General features: G+C 36.3%; 1 protein-coding gene across 5 annotated transcripts in view; it reads left to right on the top strand.

Annotated features, from left to right (window-relative positions):
* The window catches only part of GOLGA4 (golgin A4), a 104,184-nt gene extending 89,504 nt beyond the window's left edge, over nucleotides 1-14,680 (top strand). For 4 of the 5 annotated variants that reach the window (XM_040246234.1, XM_040246235.1, XM_040246233.1 and 1 more), the window contains 4 exons: nucleotides 98-201; nucleotides 4,765-4,851; nucleotides 11,252-11,314; nucleotides 13,968-14,674. In XM_040246234.1, coding sequence (XP_040102168.1) covers nucleotides 98-201; nucleotides 4,765-4,851; nucleotides 11,252-11,281 — 221 coding nt within the window. In that variant the 3' untranslated portion in view covers nucleotides 11,282-11,314; nucleotides 13,968-14,674. Of the gene's footprint in view, nucleotides 1-97; nucleotides 202-4,764; nucleotides 4,852-11,251; nucleotides 11,315-13,967 lie in introns of all 5 variants that reach the window. The other variant, XM_040246232.1, reaches the window with a different exon arrangement.
* The last annotated feature ends 393 nt before the right edge of the window (nucleotides 14,681-15,073 follow it).

Here is a 15,073-nt window from a genome sequence, read left to right as displayed (position 1 = left end):
CTCTTTGTTGCTTTGTTTTTTAGTTTATCTTTTTCTAAGTGCTAAGTAGCTTATCTGGTTTTCTCTTTACAGTTTAATCTGTTTGTTTGTTTGACAGGTGGCAATTTGTACCATACTGATGTTTCACTCTTTGGAGAACCTACCGAGTTTGAGTACTTGCGCAAAGTGCTTTTTGAGTATATGATGGGTCGTGAGACTAAGGTATAAATCGTGTCTGGTGATTGGTCATATGGTTTAATTTAGAAGGAACTGTATCCCATTTTTAATAAACATATTGATGTTGTGTGTTTACTGCTAGCAGACCATATGTGCTGATAGTAGGCAATAGGTAATTGTGTTATTGCTCTGAGTTTGCAAAAGTGAGTTGGCAAATCTTGCTTATATTTGTTACATTTATAAAATATTAATTTAAAAATACTGATTGTTGATGCTAAATAATAATGATAAAAATTTCATTAACTTAATACTTTGTGAAGCATGTGGCTATTTTTGACTTCGGATCTTAAGATTAGGAGATGAAATTTCATTTTCATGGAGACTTAAAGGTAGTGTGGATAGTATTGGAAATGGTCCTAATTAAGAATGACTATGTAGGGTTATTTAGAAATATTGTACTTTGGTCAGTGTAAGAAAGTTATTCTTGTACATATAGAATATTGATCATTTAAAAATGACCACGCTGCATAGGTAATAATGCTTGGTTAATTTGTTTTCTAGGATGTTAAATTTGCTATAAGGTCCCTTATAGTGTGGAGTCTAGTCTTATTGTTAACTTGTATCCCTGCAGTGTTTTTAAAAGCCTTATATTGAACATTTTGTAAATACATCTTTAATTGAATTAAATATACTTAGGGAAATTCGTGAGCCTTTCTTAAAATTTTTCATTTGAAGCAATTTCTGCTTTTGATACTGTTTCAACTTTTTACCTTCGTGAATTTTTACATTGTCCTTATATGTTAGCTGAGAATGGGATAATGAGTTTTCTAAGAAACAGTCAGTCAGTGTTTTAATTTATGGGTTTGTGGGAGTTACTAAGTGCTAAATTCAGGAATTAAGACTGTTCAGGGGTTGTTTTGGCAAATAAGACCTAAAAATGAGGGCATAAAAAAATCTCTTAAAAGAATATTAAAAATTTATAGGTTGTAGATTCTGCTAAACATCAGGAGTTACAGGGCTAGAGATGGTTTGAGTCCTTGATACAACAGAAATGTAATTTCAGTGTATGGATAGTTCAAGTTAAAGAAATATCCAGTGTGATCCTGAATGCGCATCATAGGATGGATGTATTAATTCACAGTAATTCAGTGCCTTTTTTTCTTAAGAACTTTTTTTTTTTAATTCAAAGGATAGCTAAAACTGAATTTTCTCCTTATCTTTAAAAAACAAAGCTAATGAAATGTAACTTTCTGTTACTATGCCCTTGTTGGATAGCAACCTGTATTTGAGGTGGCTTAGGTAAAGTTACCTTGTTATTGCAGGGAAGAGGGAAAAGCATTTCTTTAAGAAAAATAGCCTCTCAGAAGTTTAGCTCCTTTGGTGTATTTGTGAATCTAAAGCTATGATCCCAGAGTTGTTGCTAAATTAGTTATTTAGCCTTTTCTCAATCTATGAAATGAGGGTGTGACTGCCTCAGACTGTGTGTCCTGGAGGTTGCAAGCATGTATGGGGTGAGATCCTTTCAGAGTCTGATTCCTAAAGAAAGGCCCAGCCCAGCAGGAGTTACCTTCTGGGGTGGGGCCAGATCAGCCAGATCTCAGCCTGTTGCTTTCGGAGCTCTGCAGTCATCCTGGGCCGTGACCCGGGAGGCAGGTTATAAGGGATGTTTTTGAGGCCCGGGCAGCTAGGGATCTGTGCTGAGGCGGCTCCCTGTGAGTTGTATCTTCAGCATTCAGTGTGCTTTCCTGGTTACTAAGAATGAGTAGTCTTTCATTCTGCCATCACATGTTATAAGTCAATATTGAAAATTATAGTAGATACTCAGTTTAATTTGTTGCATATTTATCAAACACTTACTGTATGTGGCCTGATGTTTATTGCCATGATGAATCTGGAGATGACAATGGATACCATCCCTACTTTTAAGTTGTTTTACCGTATAGTGGGAAGGTGGAGCTGTTCTCACTAGGCACAGTGTGATGCAGAGTGTAGCAAGGGCTCTGAAAAGCAGCATCCCCATATTTACTTGTGGGGAGGTCAGGGGCATCCTGGGGAAGGAGGTGTGTATACAGGCCTTTACAAGGGGGCATAAATTTTGATAGATGAGCTCAGAGAGGAGGAGAGCCCAGACAGAAAGTCCTAGACAGAAAAGTGAGTGTGGGCTTTGGAATGACAGGGAGTCTGCTCCAACTAAAGCACTGCCTCTGTGATGCGGAAGTGACTCTGCTTAGGGCTGCAGGTGTAGACGGCCTGGAGTATTTCAGAATTCTACCTGTAGGTTATTGGAGGGTGGCCCTGAAAAGTTTCAAGCAAGGGCTGACACACTCAAGGGTAGACATGGTGTCTGTTTTTAGACAGTTCTTTTGTTGATTTGCCCAGTTCCTATATATTAACAAAGAATTTGAAATGGAGACCAGGCTGTGGTTTTAAAATGAGCCAGGATACATGAATGGCCTTTGTGATTTGATCGTCATCTGCCGTTGTTACTTTCCAGCAGGATCTGTGTGTCATGCCACCTGTCTTTCTTCATCTGCCTTTGCACACAGTGTTCCTTGCTTTATGAGGCAGATGATTTTTTAAAGACCACATGTGTGATACACATTCTTACAGTATGAAGTTAAGTAAACTCCTCTCTTTCCTCTGTCCTGGCACTTTTTTCCCTTGGATTTTGATCCTTCATGCTATTTTTAGTACTTAGATTCAGCCTGTTCTCCTTTTCAATAGAAAGTGTTTCTCATTCTATCCTTTATTGAATTCACTCCCTAAGGAAAACCTGGTAGGAGAGGCCACTTCTAAACCAGGTGGCTCATTTGAACTTTTCCTTACTTCCCAGGGCCTGAGGATAATATTGTATGTAGGGTAGACAGGCTGATTTCTTTCCCATGGTATGGCAGAGAACCTGGGCTTTCCATTAAAGCCAGGGAAGAGCTGTAAGTCTTTACTGGGTAACCAGCTGCAAATTCAGCATTGCTGATGAGTTTAGAGGTGGGTTTCCCATTTAATGTTTTTAGAAGTGTGATGAGGCAACTAGCCACAGTTCTTTTTTTTTTTTTGACAGACATGCTTGTGCATAAGTGTATAACATATATGGTTTCATAATGGGTATAAATGGACTTTGGGGTCTTTTGAACTTGATAAGCCAAATTTACAGAGTGTTAATGAAAAGAATATTGAAAGAATTACTACTGCTTATTTCTCTTGCCATTTCATGCCGCATATATGCTTGGTTTCTAGACTTCACTTTAGCACAGAAGATTCTATTCTATCTAGGCAATACAGTTTAAAGGGTGAGGATTTTGGTAAAATGCCTTTGGTATTCTCCAGGAACTAAGTTGTATTAAAGATATTTTTTTGATCATCAGGCTGGCAGAGGCAAAGATAAAGAAAGGAGAGTCAGACACTAAAATCTTGCTTTTTATGGTTTGGGGTTTGGGGTTGAAGAATAGTGTTTGTTGATCTGTTAGTTGAAATAAGTATTAGAAATACATGAAGTGCCTTGCCTAGGCTTAACACATAATAGGAATTTTTAAACTGTTAGTTCTTTTCTAACATCTCCATTCTTCCTGGAAATAATTATGCTTTTCTCCTAATGCTGTATGTTCCTAAAATTTTGGTTAACTATATTATGTCATCTTTTGCTCCGTGACCTTCTGCAGTCACACTTCCCTCCCTCCCTGCAGTCTGCCTAGAACACATGCACAGTCATGTAATATGAACACAGAATGTTAAGAGTCAGTTTCCTGGGTGAGCCTCCCGTCCTCTGTAGCCCTACAGTAAGGAGCACTGCTCCTCATCCTCAGCAGAGCACTAGTACCTGAATTTGTATGTGAGCGCTGACCTTGTTGTCCTACTTATTTCATAAGTGGTATCTTCTTTCCTCTCTGTCTCCCTCAAACCATCTCATCTTGATACAAAATAGGGAATTTCAGCCTTTGAGGAGAATTTTCCACCAGCTTATGGGTGACAGTCTGGCTTACGGTATATTTATTTAGATCTGCACAGTTTATGATCTTGTTTTGCAAGCCACCATGTGTAATGTTTTGATTCATCCTGTTTTCTACCAAACAAAACATCTTGTGTTTATTTAAAATGTAATTTGTATTTCTATTAGGCTGATGTGCTGCATGTCTTGAAAAAATACCTATAAGCATGTTCATGTTCATGCAGTAGCCCATGTTTATGAGATATATGATGTGATTTAGTTCAAGCTGAACTTGGGAGTATCTAATTCTGATTATTTAGAGCATATGTTTTGGCAATACATCACTTATTAGATAGACTTCTACAAATAAAAAGCCTTATAAAATGAATGAGTAATAAAGTTTCATTTAATAAGACAAAGGGCCAAGAACATTAGAACTTTATATAGCTTCATGCTATTGTAAATACATCTTCTTAAAATAATATCAACCCAGGCATTGTGAGGGGTCCTTTCAAATTGAAATTCTGGAATTGACTGTTACTTCCTTGACCGATACCTTCACATCATACTTCTTTGGTCGTGGCTTCCATTGAGAGCACTAAAGAATTCCACTGGCAGAACATGTCAGAATGGGGTGAGAGTCATCCGCTCTGCTGTCTAGTGACTGACTCTTGTCTTTCTTGTAGACCATGGCAAAGGTTATAACCACTGTGCTGAAGTTCCCTGATGATCAGACTCAGAAAATTTTGGAAAGGGAAGATGCTCGACTCATGGTAAGCTTTAAATATAGGCTACAGATAGAAGACGACTTTATCTTGTCTGTTTACATTCTGTCTCATTTACAAAGACTGAGTTGGTAAGAGAAGTTTAAAAGTTTTCATCTTTATTGTAGTATAGCCTGAAAAATGAAACTACATTATGAATATTAAACTGAGGGCAAATCTGAATGGATGCCCTCAAGGAAAGAACAGTCTTATTTAATAATATATATGAAGTTGACACTTACATGAGCTGTATGAGATTTCTGGAACTTGGGCTCTTTCTGGTAAGGAAAGAAAAGGCATTTGTTCTGCTATGTTGAGTAATAGTTTTTTTAAACCAAATTATATCATGATGTAGGTGTTTGGTAGATTATAGTTCCTAAATCTATGGCAACTGATTTCCAAATATAATAATTCTGAGTGAAAGAATTTAAGCATTTTTGAGCTTTTGGCCTATACCCTACAAGGGAAAGTATCGATAGATAATTGAATTATTGGGAAAGTTTTCTGCAAAGTCAGCTATATGATTGAAATGAAACAAATACACACTTCATAAATTATACAAAATTCCCCTTGCCTAACTTCTTTTTGGCGTGCACCAATACTGGAATAAGATCCATTCTAAGCAAGAGTATGAACTTTGTGATGTTTCCTGTCTGACCCCTAACTTTCTCTTTCTTCTGTCTTTTCTTGTCTTGCTAGTAGTCTGCAGGACTTGCACATCTTCCCCTGCAATTTCTTTACCTATTTTGTGATGACAGTACTGCTCTTCTTTTATGCTCCTATTTAAAGCAAACAAAGATCTACTCTTTAGTGATGGGTTAGCCCACATCTGAGTGTCTCCAGTAAGAAGGACTAAGTCAATAAGTAATTATATCTCAAAGAATACCATCTTGTCTGTACAGACTGTGTGTTTCTTAAACAAATTCTGGCTTATCATGAGCCCAAATCGCCCTTTCTGTTGTGGTCGCAAGTCTGTTCTGGTTCTAACCTGTGGAACTCAACCAAAAACCCTGAGAGGGCCTGGATGGAAGGCTTTTATCCTACAGGCTAACCCCTACCGCTCCCCCACCCCCCGGCCCCCGGCCCCCGGCCCCCGGCACTTATCAGCGCCCTGTGATGCTCCTTTCCTTTGACCCAATGCCTACTCTGACATCTTCCTTGCATCCTTTAAAGTCATCCAGCATCCCTGACTTTAGACCCAACTCCATTGTATATTGTATTATCTGTTATATATTTTCTGGGACAACTGCAGTTATTCTGGCTAGCCTTTAATTGTGTGTGTGTGTGTGTTTTGTAAAACATTTCTCCCTGGTATCTAGTGGTCTGAAGAATATTGTCATACCTCTGTAGTTAGCTCTGGTTATAGGTATTTTTGATAAAGAAGTAGGTAACTATAATGTATGCCCTTCATCACTAGAGAGAATATTGTTTTAAATTTTAGCAGACATCCAATTCTGTAACCTGTAGTTCATTCAGAGTGGTTTTCCTCTTCACTGAGTAAAACAACTGTCTTTATGAAAACAAAATCTCCAATGCAGTTTGAGCCTGTTGACATGATTCTGTCATTATGGTCCAGATATTTTAGAAAATATTTTAAAATGAAGTAAATAGAAAGTTTTGTTTTTTTTTAAATCTTTGTTCATTCTCCGGTAGCCACTACTTGATGATGAGGTATGGCCAACCTTTCCTCTTACTGTTAGGCTGCAGGATTTGGAATATAGTACAGACTCGTCCTAAGTCACTGCTTTGGCAAATGTGGTAGGACATTCGCCCTCACCAAGTAGTGTCCCCCACTTCCCCCCGGCCCTGCCCCCACCGGTCCCCCACATGCAGCCTTAGATTGTTTTGCCTTGAAAGAAACTATTCGAATAGATTACATGTAAATAGTGAGTCATGTAAAATGGGAACATATGTATATCCATGGCTGATTCATGTCAATGTGTGGCAAAAACCACTACAGTATTGTAAAGTAATTAGCCTCCTTTAATTTTAATAAATAAAAATTTTAAAAACACAAAAAACGTTTGAAGACAGATGGACAAGTTTCTTTCTTTCTTGAGTTTAACTGAAAAGCAATCTTTGCAAAACTTTACATTGTTTATTCATAAATAAAGTGGTATTCATTCTAGATAGGGATGAATTGGTGACTGGTCCTTCCTAATTACTTATCCCAGAGGCTGACTGGCTCAGAAAGAAAGCCCCAGACTTCCACTACTATTTTAAGCAGTCTCATCCATCATTATCTTTTGCTTAATAAATGAGTTCAATTGATTCTTCTATTGATGCTTGTTATGGCAAATATAGGAAAATTGAAGACATGGAAGGTATGGTTGTTGACCTTGTGGAATCTTTCATTTTAGGCAGAGGGAAAAGCATCCATTCATTCATACATGAATAAAAGACATGGTTATGTAATATAATTCAAGTTATAAAAGCAGATGCTTAGGAAATTTGAAATGTTATAGTGAGTATCAAGTGAGGGAGATCCCAGAGATTATGTATACATCAATTTGATTAAACTTTTGTCAATATAAAGAGATTTTTGGTACTTGATAGAGTCATTCATGATTGTTTCCTTATTTGATGGAAAATTAAGATTATATGGAGAAAGTGGAAGCCTAAGTCACATTGGCTTTAAGGTCACTGTCATTCATAAATGAATGATGGGAATCATTGTTTTAGAACAAACCTCTTAAAGAAGTCACAACTAACTTCATACACTGATGAAGAGCGAAGCACGGCTAAGAATGGTGACGCCTCTTCTTCTGTAGAAGTATCCAATAGAAAGACATCTAAATGTATAGAAAGCAAAGCTTTTTAGAAGTTTTTTAAATAATCATTTTAAAGTTACTTAGTCACCTTAGCTTTAATTTAAATGTATGTTCCAGATCGGCCATTTATGCAATTCGTTGTAACCACAGCTACAGTTTCCTCTCTATTAAAATCAGCAGTGTTGACTGCTTTGTCATTTTAAATTTCGGGTCTGCAAAGTTGGTATAAGTAAGCCAAGCAAACGCTGCCACATTGCAGAGCTTTCTCCTCTGCCTGTTAGTAATTGGGGTGCTTGAGAGATGGTGCATTGCACTTTGTGCCGACAGTGTGGGCCACATCAGCGCTGGCATTATCTAACAGACACTAGGGGAGGGGTACTGTCCCAAACCTTTGCTTTATAATCCTAATGATTGTAAGTTTGCTCTCTGGCATGGATCAAAAACTGTCCCTGACTGCTCATAAGGTATTTTTCAGTATATCACCTCTGTACCATATGTATCTCCCTTCCCTTCAGTGAGTTTTATAGTCTTTGAGAAACCCCACTACAGAATTCAACAATTATTATTTAATAAGTGGTTTCAGAATTTAACCTAATTTCAAGAACATACTTTGTAGATGAGAAAATATTATCTGTTAAGTAAGATTACATTGCTGAGCATAATTAAAGTCTGTTTTACTTAAGGATCACAATGTGGAGAAAAGGAATTCTAGTCCTTCATTTGACGAGTCTCAGAATTGAGACTTGTTTCTTCACAGTGTCTTTGTTTCTTCACAAAACTAACATTATCTTGCTAGAACTGTTGAAGAACCAAAGTATGTTTACTGCCCTAGCTGGAGTTTTGTGATGATGGTGGGGCTAGTGGAGACGGTTCCTTAGCCTCCATGTAGCAATGGGTAGGACTAGTCTGTCTGAGAAAATGAGACTTGGAAAGGTAAACTAATAATGTTCAAGATAAATCATGAAAGACCTCACTCAGTACGACAGTCAAGTCACTTTATGGGAAGGATACCTGCTCCAGCCATGTCCCATCTCCAGTCTCTGCACCTTTGAATGTCAGCAGCTATGTTGTGGGGAGAACTAGTGCTCAACAGCTCAGCCCCTGGATGACTTTGAGCAAACAAACACTTTGCATATTTCTGGCCTTGCTTGGCAAAATGAATATGTTGGATTATTCTATCTGCAAGGTTTCTTTTCCTCTGAAGTATTAAGTTAGTTGTAAATTTTGAAGTTCTTTCAACTGAGAAAGAAATGGTCTTATATGGAGGAGTCAGAAGTTAAAGACACATGCCAGATGCACACAGCTTTGTGTTCCCTAAGGCAGCCTTTTTACTCCTCTCCGTTATTAGCATCTTGTGCCTGATACTTGATTTTGTGATGGGTGGGAGAAGGCAATGGCACCCCACTCCAGTACTCTTGCCTGGAAAATTCCATGGATGGAGGAGCCTGGTGGGCTGCAGTCTGTGGGGTCGCTAAGAGTCGGACCCGACTGAGCGACTTCACTTTCACTTTTCACTTTCATGCATTGGAGAAGGAAATGGCAACCCACTCCAGTGTTCTTGCCTGGAGAATCCCAGGGACAGGGCAGCCTGGTGGGCTGCCATCTATGGGGTCGCACAGAGTCGGACATGACTGAAGCGACTTAGCAGCAGCAGCAGGTAATTTAAATGGCCAGAGTAGTTTCAGTTTCAGGATGGGAGCAATAGTGAATACACAAGTGTTTAGCTTATCTCATTGTCTAATTGAGTAAGACTGCCCTTATACCATCAGGTTTTTTTTTTTTAAAGAAAGTCTTATTTAGGATAATTACACTAAGAAAGTTTATTTTAAAATGTGCTAAATGATCTCTTGGGATTGAGAAGTTCTGTTGTTATTTAAAAAGTGGTTCTTTTAGAGTGCTAGCAAACTTAATGACGTGTTTAAACTAAGTGGCTATTTTCTTTGACTCTGTTAAAAGAAAATTTTTCTATTCTATTGAATAAGATTTGGCTTGTTTTCATTTCCCATCTGATGTGGTCATTTTTAAAGGCCAACCTTCTGTTGACTTTGTTATTACCTTCCTTTCATGCTGATCCTTTGTGTTGTGTCAAATCCTTGATCAGTCGTTACTCTAGGCATAGTCTTGTACTCAGTGTTTCTCACTTCTCTCCCTTTGGTTGGAATTCCTTTAAAAAAAATCTGCTCTGAATTAATAAAACCATCAGAACTTTTCAGCATCAATAGGTGTAAGTGTTCTCCATTCCTGTGGACATTTGTGTTTTCCTTTGCATGGTCTCTGTAGCTGCATGCAAGGTGGATTCAAGAAACAGATGCACATAAAACTGATGCATAGTGAAAAATACTGCACCTGTAGACCATGTATTTGTTATCCTAAAAGTGGTTTTGCCTCTTAATTTTGTTCAGATTACATAGTATGTGATCATTGCAAAGAAACACTGCAGACAATGCAGAAACATTGCTTAGAAAGGGAGACCTTGATGATCCTCAGCCTCCCAGCTCTTTCTTTCCACCCTGACAAGATCATGTTTGCTGTTGCTGTTGTGAACACCCCCAGCTTTATAATTACATAAGCATGTTTATTCCTCTATCCTTTAGGTATTTGACTTTATAGAATGAGAGTGTGCAACAGCTTGCTTTTTTCACTTGTTTTTATATTCCACCTCATTAGAAACTGATTTACCTTCTTCTTTTGATTGATTGATATATGGATGTCCTCCAGTTGGGTTCATCAATTTCCTATCCATAGACACTTAGGTTATTTTAGTTTTTGAATACTTAACATTCATAGACCAGGGAACATGCATATATATATATTTTTTGCATACTCCTGCAAGTTTTCCAATAGGATGTTAGCCTTATTGTGTTGTGTGTGTTGCAAATATTATTTTATAGTTTGTCTTTTGATTTTGCTGCTTCTTACTAACTGCACATTAAATATAAATGATAAATACAATGATGCTTCTAAGGTTGGTTGCACTAAGAGTAGGCTCAGATCTTATAAACAACTTCTGTCTTTGCTGATTCTGTTTTAAAGCAAACCAGGAAGTCAGTTAATAATCTTGGATTATGACCATGTTAAATAGAACATTGAATTTATTGCAAAAGGTTGCTACAGTAAAACTGTTTGCAGAGGTTGGGTCCCTTTGAAGGCAAACTTTGGTTTGGGTCATCATTCCTGAAACCATTTCCTAATAAGAGAGTTGTTCATTGATAAAATTAACATTTTTTAGGAGGGAAATTCAATGTATGGATGCACTGTATTCATGTTCATCAACATTTTCCCCCAAATTTTTGGTGGTAAAATGAAATTATGTAAATCAAATTGTAATGTATGCTTGAATGGAATTATGAAACAAATCCTTTAATAAACCAAATAATCATGACTTAACTATATCTAGCATATAAATATGTAATTAAGTATAAAGTACATCTATAATTGTGTTCATTAAGTTCTGAGTAAAATCTCCACTGTGTAGTGTTATTTAGGATGGGAGGGAGTGATCATAGATTCCTTGGTCTGGGGATATGTGAGAAATTTAAGTACATTCAGTTTAATCCTTTGAGGTTCATAAATACATATAATCTCTGTGTTAAGTCTTAAAACTAACCCAATAAGCTTTTTTCTTCCTGGCTTTGTAGTATACTTCACCTCGCAGTGGTATCTTCTGAGTAAACCGTCAGTCTGTGCTTAGTTAGCATGTGGTGAGTGAAGAATAATATGTCTTGTGTCTTTTGTGCAAAAAATCAAATGTATTGCATGATACTAACCATTTTGCTGGAATTCTTTTGTTTAATGAAAATATGATTATGCTATGGATTAATACAGGGATTTTCTGTTAATTTTGCTTTAATATATAGATTAATAATCACCACCACCCATGTTATATAATTCTTAGAAATTTTAGTTCTTTAAATAGCAACTGAAAGTTTCAAAATTGCTGTTTGAAATTTTGCCCAAAAATCCTCCCTAAAATGTTTATGTATTTTATATTCCTTTTTGTGTTTTATGTCTTGAGAATGGTCTTCAAAGTTAATAAAGAGTATGAGAGAGAAATGAAAAATCATTTTCTAGATAAGAGTAATATGTTTCACAAATCCAGAATGTAAAATATTACACAGCTTGCTTAGAGTCAGGCTAGTCTGAGGTAATGAGCACTAGTAAAGTTAATTTAAAAATAAATGGCAGTTTTATTACTTCTAGGGATTATGTGTGTGAGTCACTCAGTTGTATCCAACTGTTTGCGACCCCATGGACTGTAGCCCGCCAGGCTCCTCTCTCCATGAAATTCTCCAGGCAAAATACTGGAGTGGGGTGCCGTTCCCTGCTCCAAGGGAGCATGCAGTATAGCAAAATAATGCGTTTGTCCTGAGGAGACCCGTAGGCAGCTGCTTCAGTTGAATGTGGCTGTTTCTAATCAATGTATTAGTGCAACGAGGTGGAGGCATCTAACATGTTTGGACACACTTGATTGTCCTCACATTTAAACACCCCTCCCATCACCTCTACATATTATCCATGCTCTTAGCATGATTTAGTACCCCCTAAAAATTTAGGGTATGTCTTTATCTCAAACTTTGCATGAATTTTCACAAGTGACAGGCTGAATCACAGTCAATAGAGCTTACTTATAATTAAAGATTCTCTGTGATTATTAATTCAACTAACATGCAACTAACAATATCAAGTTTTAAAATGTTAATATACAGCATTTTTTTAACCTTTTAAGTTCAAATATCCTTTCTGCCTACATTTGAATCTCATTTTTGTTTTTAATGTGTATCAGTTAACTTGTTTTAGTGATTGTCTAAAGCTATCATTAGTCATGTAAATCCCATATCTAACTCAGTAAGTCCTCACCTTTACCTTTGTTGATAATATTATAAATGCTCCTTACTGCATTTAAATAGCATCATTTATCACTTAAAATGCTACCATGTAGCATTTCTGTTGATTGATAACTTGATTGTCTTCTCAACTTTCAGTTAGAAAAATTTCAAGCAAGATTTGTTAAACTTAAGTAAACACTCATACACACTTCACCGATATTTACTAGTTATTAACATTTTGCCAGATTTTCTCACTCTCACTCTTGCTTTCTCTCCATATATATATTTTCTCCTCTATGACATTTGACAGTTGCTTGCAAACATTGTGCTTATAAGCATTTGACAGTTACTTGCCAAACATAAATCAAATATCTTAGTATCTTCAAGAATAAGGACCCTTTTCCTATATACTCACAATACAGTTGCCACTGTTCGGAAATTTAATATTAACACAATGCTGTTATCTAATATATAGTAAATACTCACATTTCCCAGTTTTCCAAATAATGTCTCGTAATTTTTAAAATTCCATGATCCATTGGGAGATTGCATTTTGTCTTCATGTTCTTCAGGTCTCTTTTGAACTAGAAAAGTCCTCCCAGCCTTTTTTTGTCTCTCACGACATTGACATTGTGCAACATTATTGAATCACACATGAACTTCTCTTCCTGCAACAGTGCAAGCTAACATTTGAAAATAATAACTGAAAAAGGGTTTTAAATATCACAGGAGATCTTTTTCTTATCTTCTCTAGATTTCTAGCACTAATGTGTATTGAATGAGTTTTATATTAATAAATAGTAAACTCTTGGAAATACATCCTGAGTGGTGGATTACAATAAAGTTGAGAAGACTTTATTACTTTCTCTAGAACTGAAAGATTCTCTCTGTTACTTAATCTTCTTTGGTGGTTTATTTTTATGCATTTTTAACTTCATACTTGATTTGACCACTGGCTTTTAGAATCTTATCTAGAGAAATCTTATTAGGAAGGTTTAACATCATGTCTTATAAGCATATTAAGGTTTTAAAATTAAGTTTGTTAATTTCAGATGAGGCATACATAATTTTTTTAAACCAAAAGGCAGTTGTCCCTTGCTGCTATGCCTAGCATCCTGGGAGAACTGTAATATATAGAAACATCAATAGAGAAGAAGGAAAAGCCCTTTCTCCTCTTCAATCTAGCCTGCATCCTTGAGAGCTTCCCCCATGCTAGCGCTTACTCCTGGCCTTCTCTAATCATGGCCTGGCAGCCTTCGGTATGTGCTGCAGCGGTGCAGTTTCTGATTTCATATACAAATACTGCTTTCAGGACTGCTGACTAAAAGATCATTCTAAGGACTGGAATGTTTAGAAGATTGCTTCAGGATTTAATATTTAGAATATTTGTACTTCAGTTTTCAGACTATAGAATATAATTTTAATATAATTTAACTTGAAAAAATAAATCTCCCAAAAAGTTAGCTTTAAAAGTTTTTTGTTTTTTTTTTTTCGTTTCTTTTTTCTCCTCATCCTTTTTCTTTTCCAGTCATGGCTGCGACCTTCATCTTAAAGAAGTCGGGAGAGTGATGCTGGACAGACCTGGAAAACTGTGCACGTTTGCTGTTGTTAGTATGAAGCTGTATTCAGGGCCCCTCATTTAGCCAGAAGACCAAGAAAAATCTGACATTGGCCCTCGGAAAGATTGCAGACTGCCTTTAAAATAGATTATTATATCAGTGGAGAAACAGTGATAATTTTGGGGGTTATTAATTTTTTTTTGTTGTTGTTGTTGGGAAGAGTTTTGTGTTGTTTAAAAGATACTTTGAATAACTTAATCTGATTTATGGGCTCACTTCATGTTCCTTTCTTCCGTTCTTTTTGTCCCTCTTTTTAAAGAACTGCTTGACTTTCCTATTTATTTTTAGGGTGATTTTTTTTTTTTTTTAAGACTTGTGCAATACATTTTGAGGTGAAATTTAATGGATTTTTTTCTGATAAATTAGAGCATTTAATTGACTATTTTATCCAGATTGATTTGTTGAATATTTGCTAAAGACTAGTTCTTTAAGCTCTGACATATGATAAATCCAAATGGCAGTACCTCATTGTTTACTTAGCTTTTGTACTTATATTTTTCAGAGGAAAAAAATACTACTGTAAATTGTAAATAGCCAATACATAACTGTATCGTATGCAAATCTGTGACTGTTGGCAATGTCATCTCAGAACAGAAAAATAAAGTTTATTTACTGTATGAAATGTGCTTATTGTGTTTTTTCCTAAATTGAAATCTCTTCAAAGTAGTTTAGAATTTGTTATGTCTGGGTGAATTATGAGGAACTGTTTGTCAAGAGCACTGAATTGCTGAGTATTTGGAAAGATTTTTAATGCATTTAATCATGGAGTATTTTTCTAATGTGTCAAAGTTTATATGGGAGAATAGGCTCTGTGTGTGTGTGTGTGTATACATGCTTACAATTATAATTATATTAAGGCCTATTAAAATTTCTGTGAAACTGCTTTTAATTGCATGATATTTTATCCTCAGGATACTATCATTTAACACCATGTTCTCTACTGTTGAACGTCTAGGATAGTCATTTTGATTCAGTACTCCATGATGATCAGCCTGTCCATATTGTAAGCGCACTG

Source organism: Oryx dammah, unplaced genomic scaffold (assembly GCF_014754425.2).
Source record: "Oryx dammah isolate SB20612 unplaced genomic scaffold, SCBI_Odam_1.1 HiC_scaffold_9, whole genome shotgun sequence".
Classification (NCBI taxonomy): domain Eukaryota; kingdom Metazoa; phylum Chordata; class Mammalia; order Artiodactyla; family Bovidae; genus Oryx; species Oryx dammah.
Note: the sequence above shows the minus strand (reverse complement) of the source record. Positions and strands in the feature narration are given on the sequence as shown.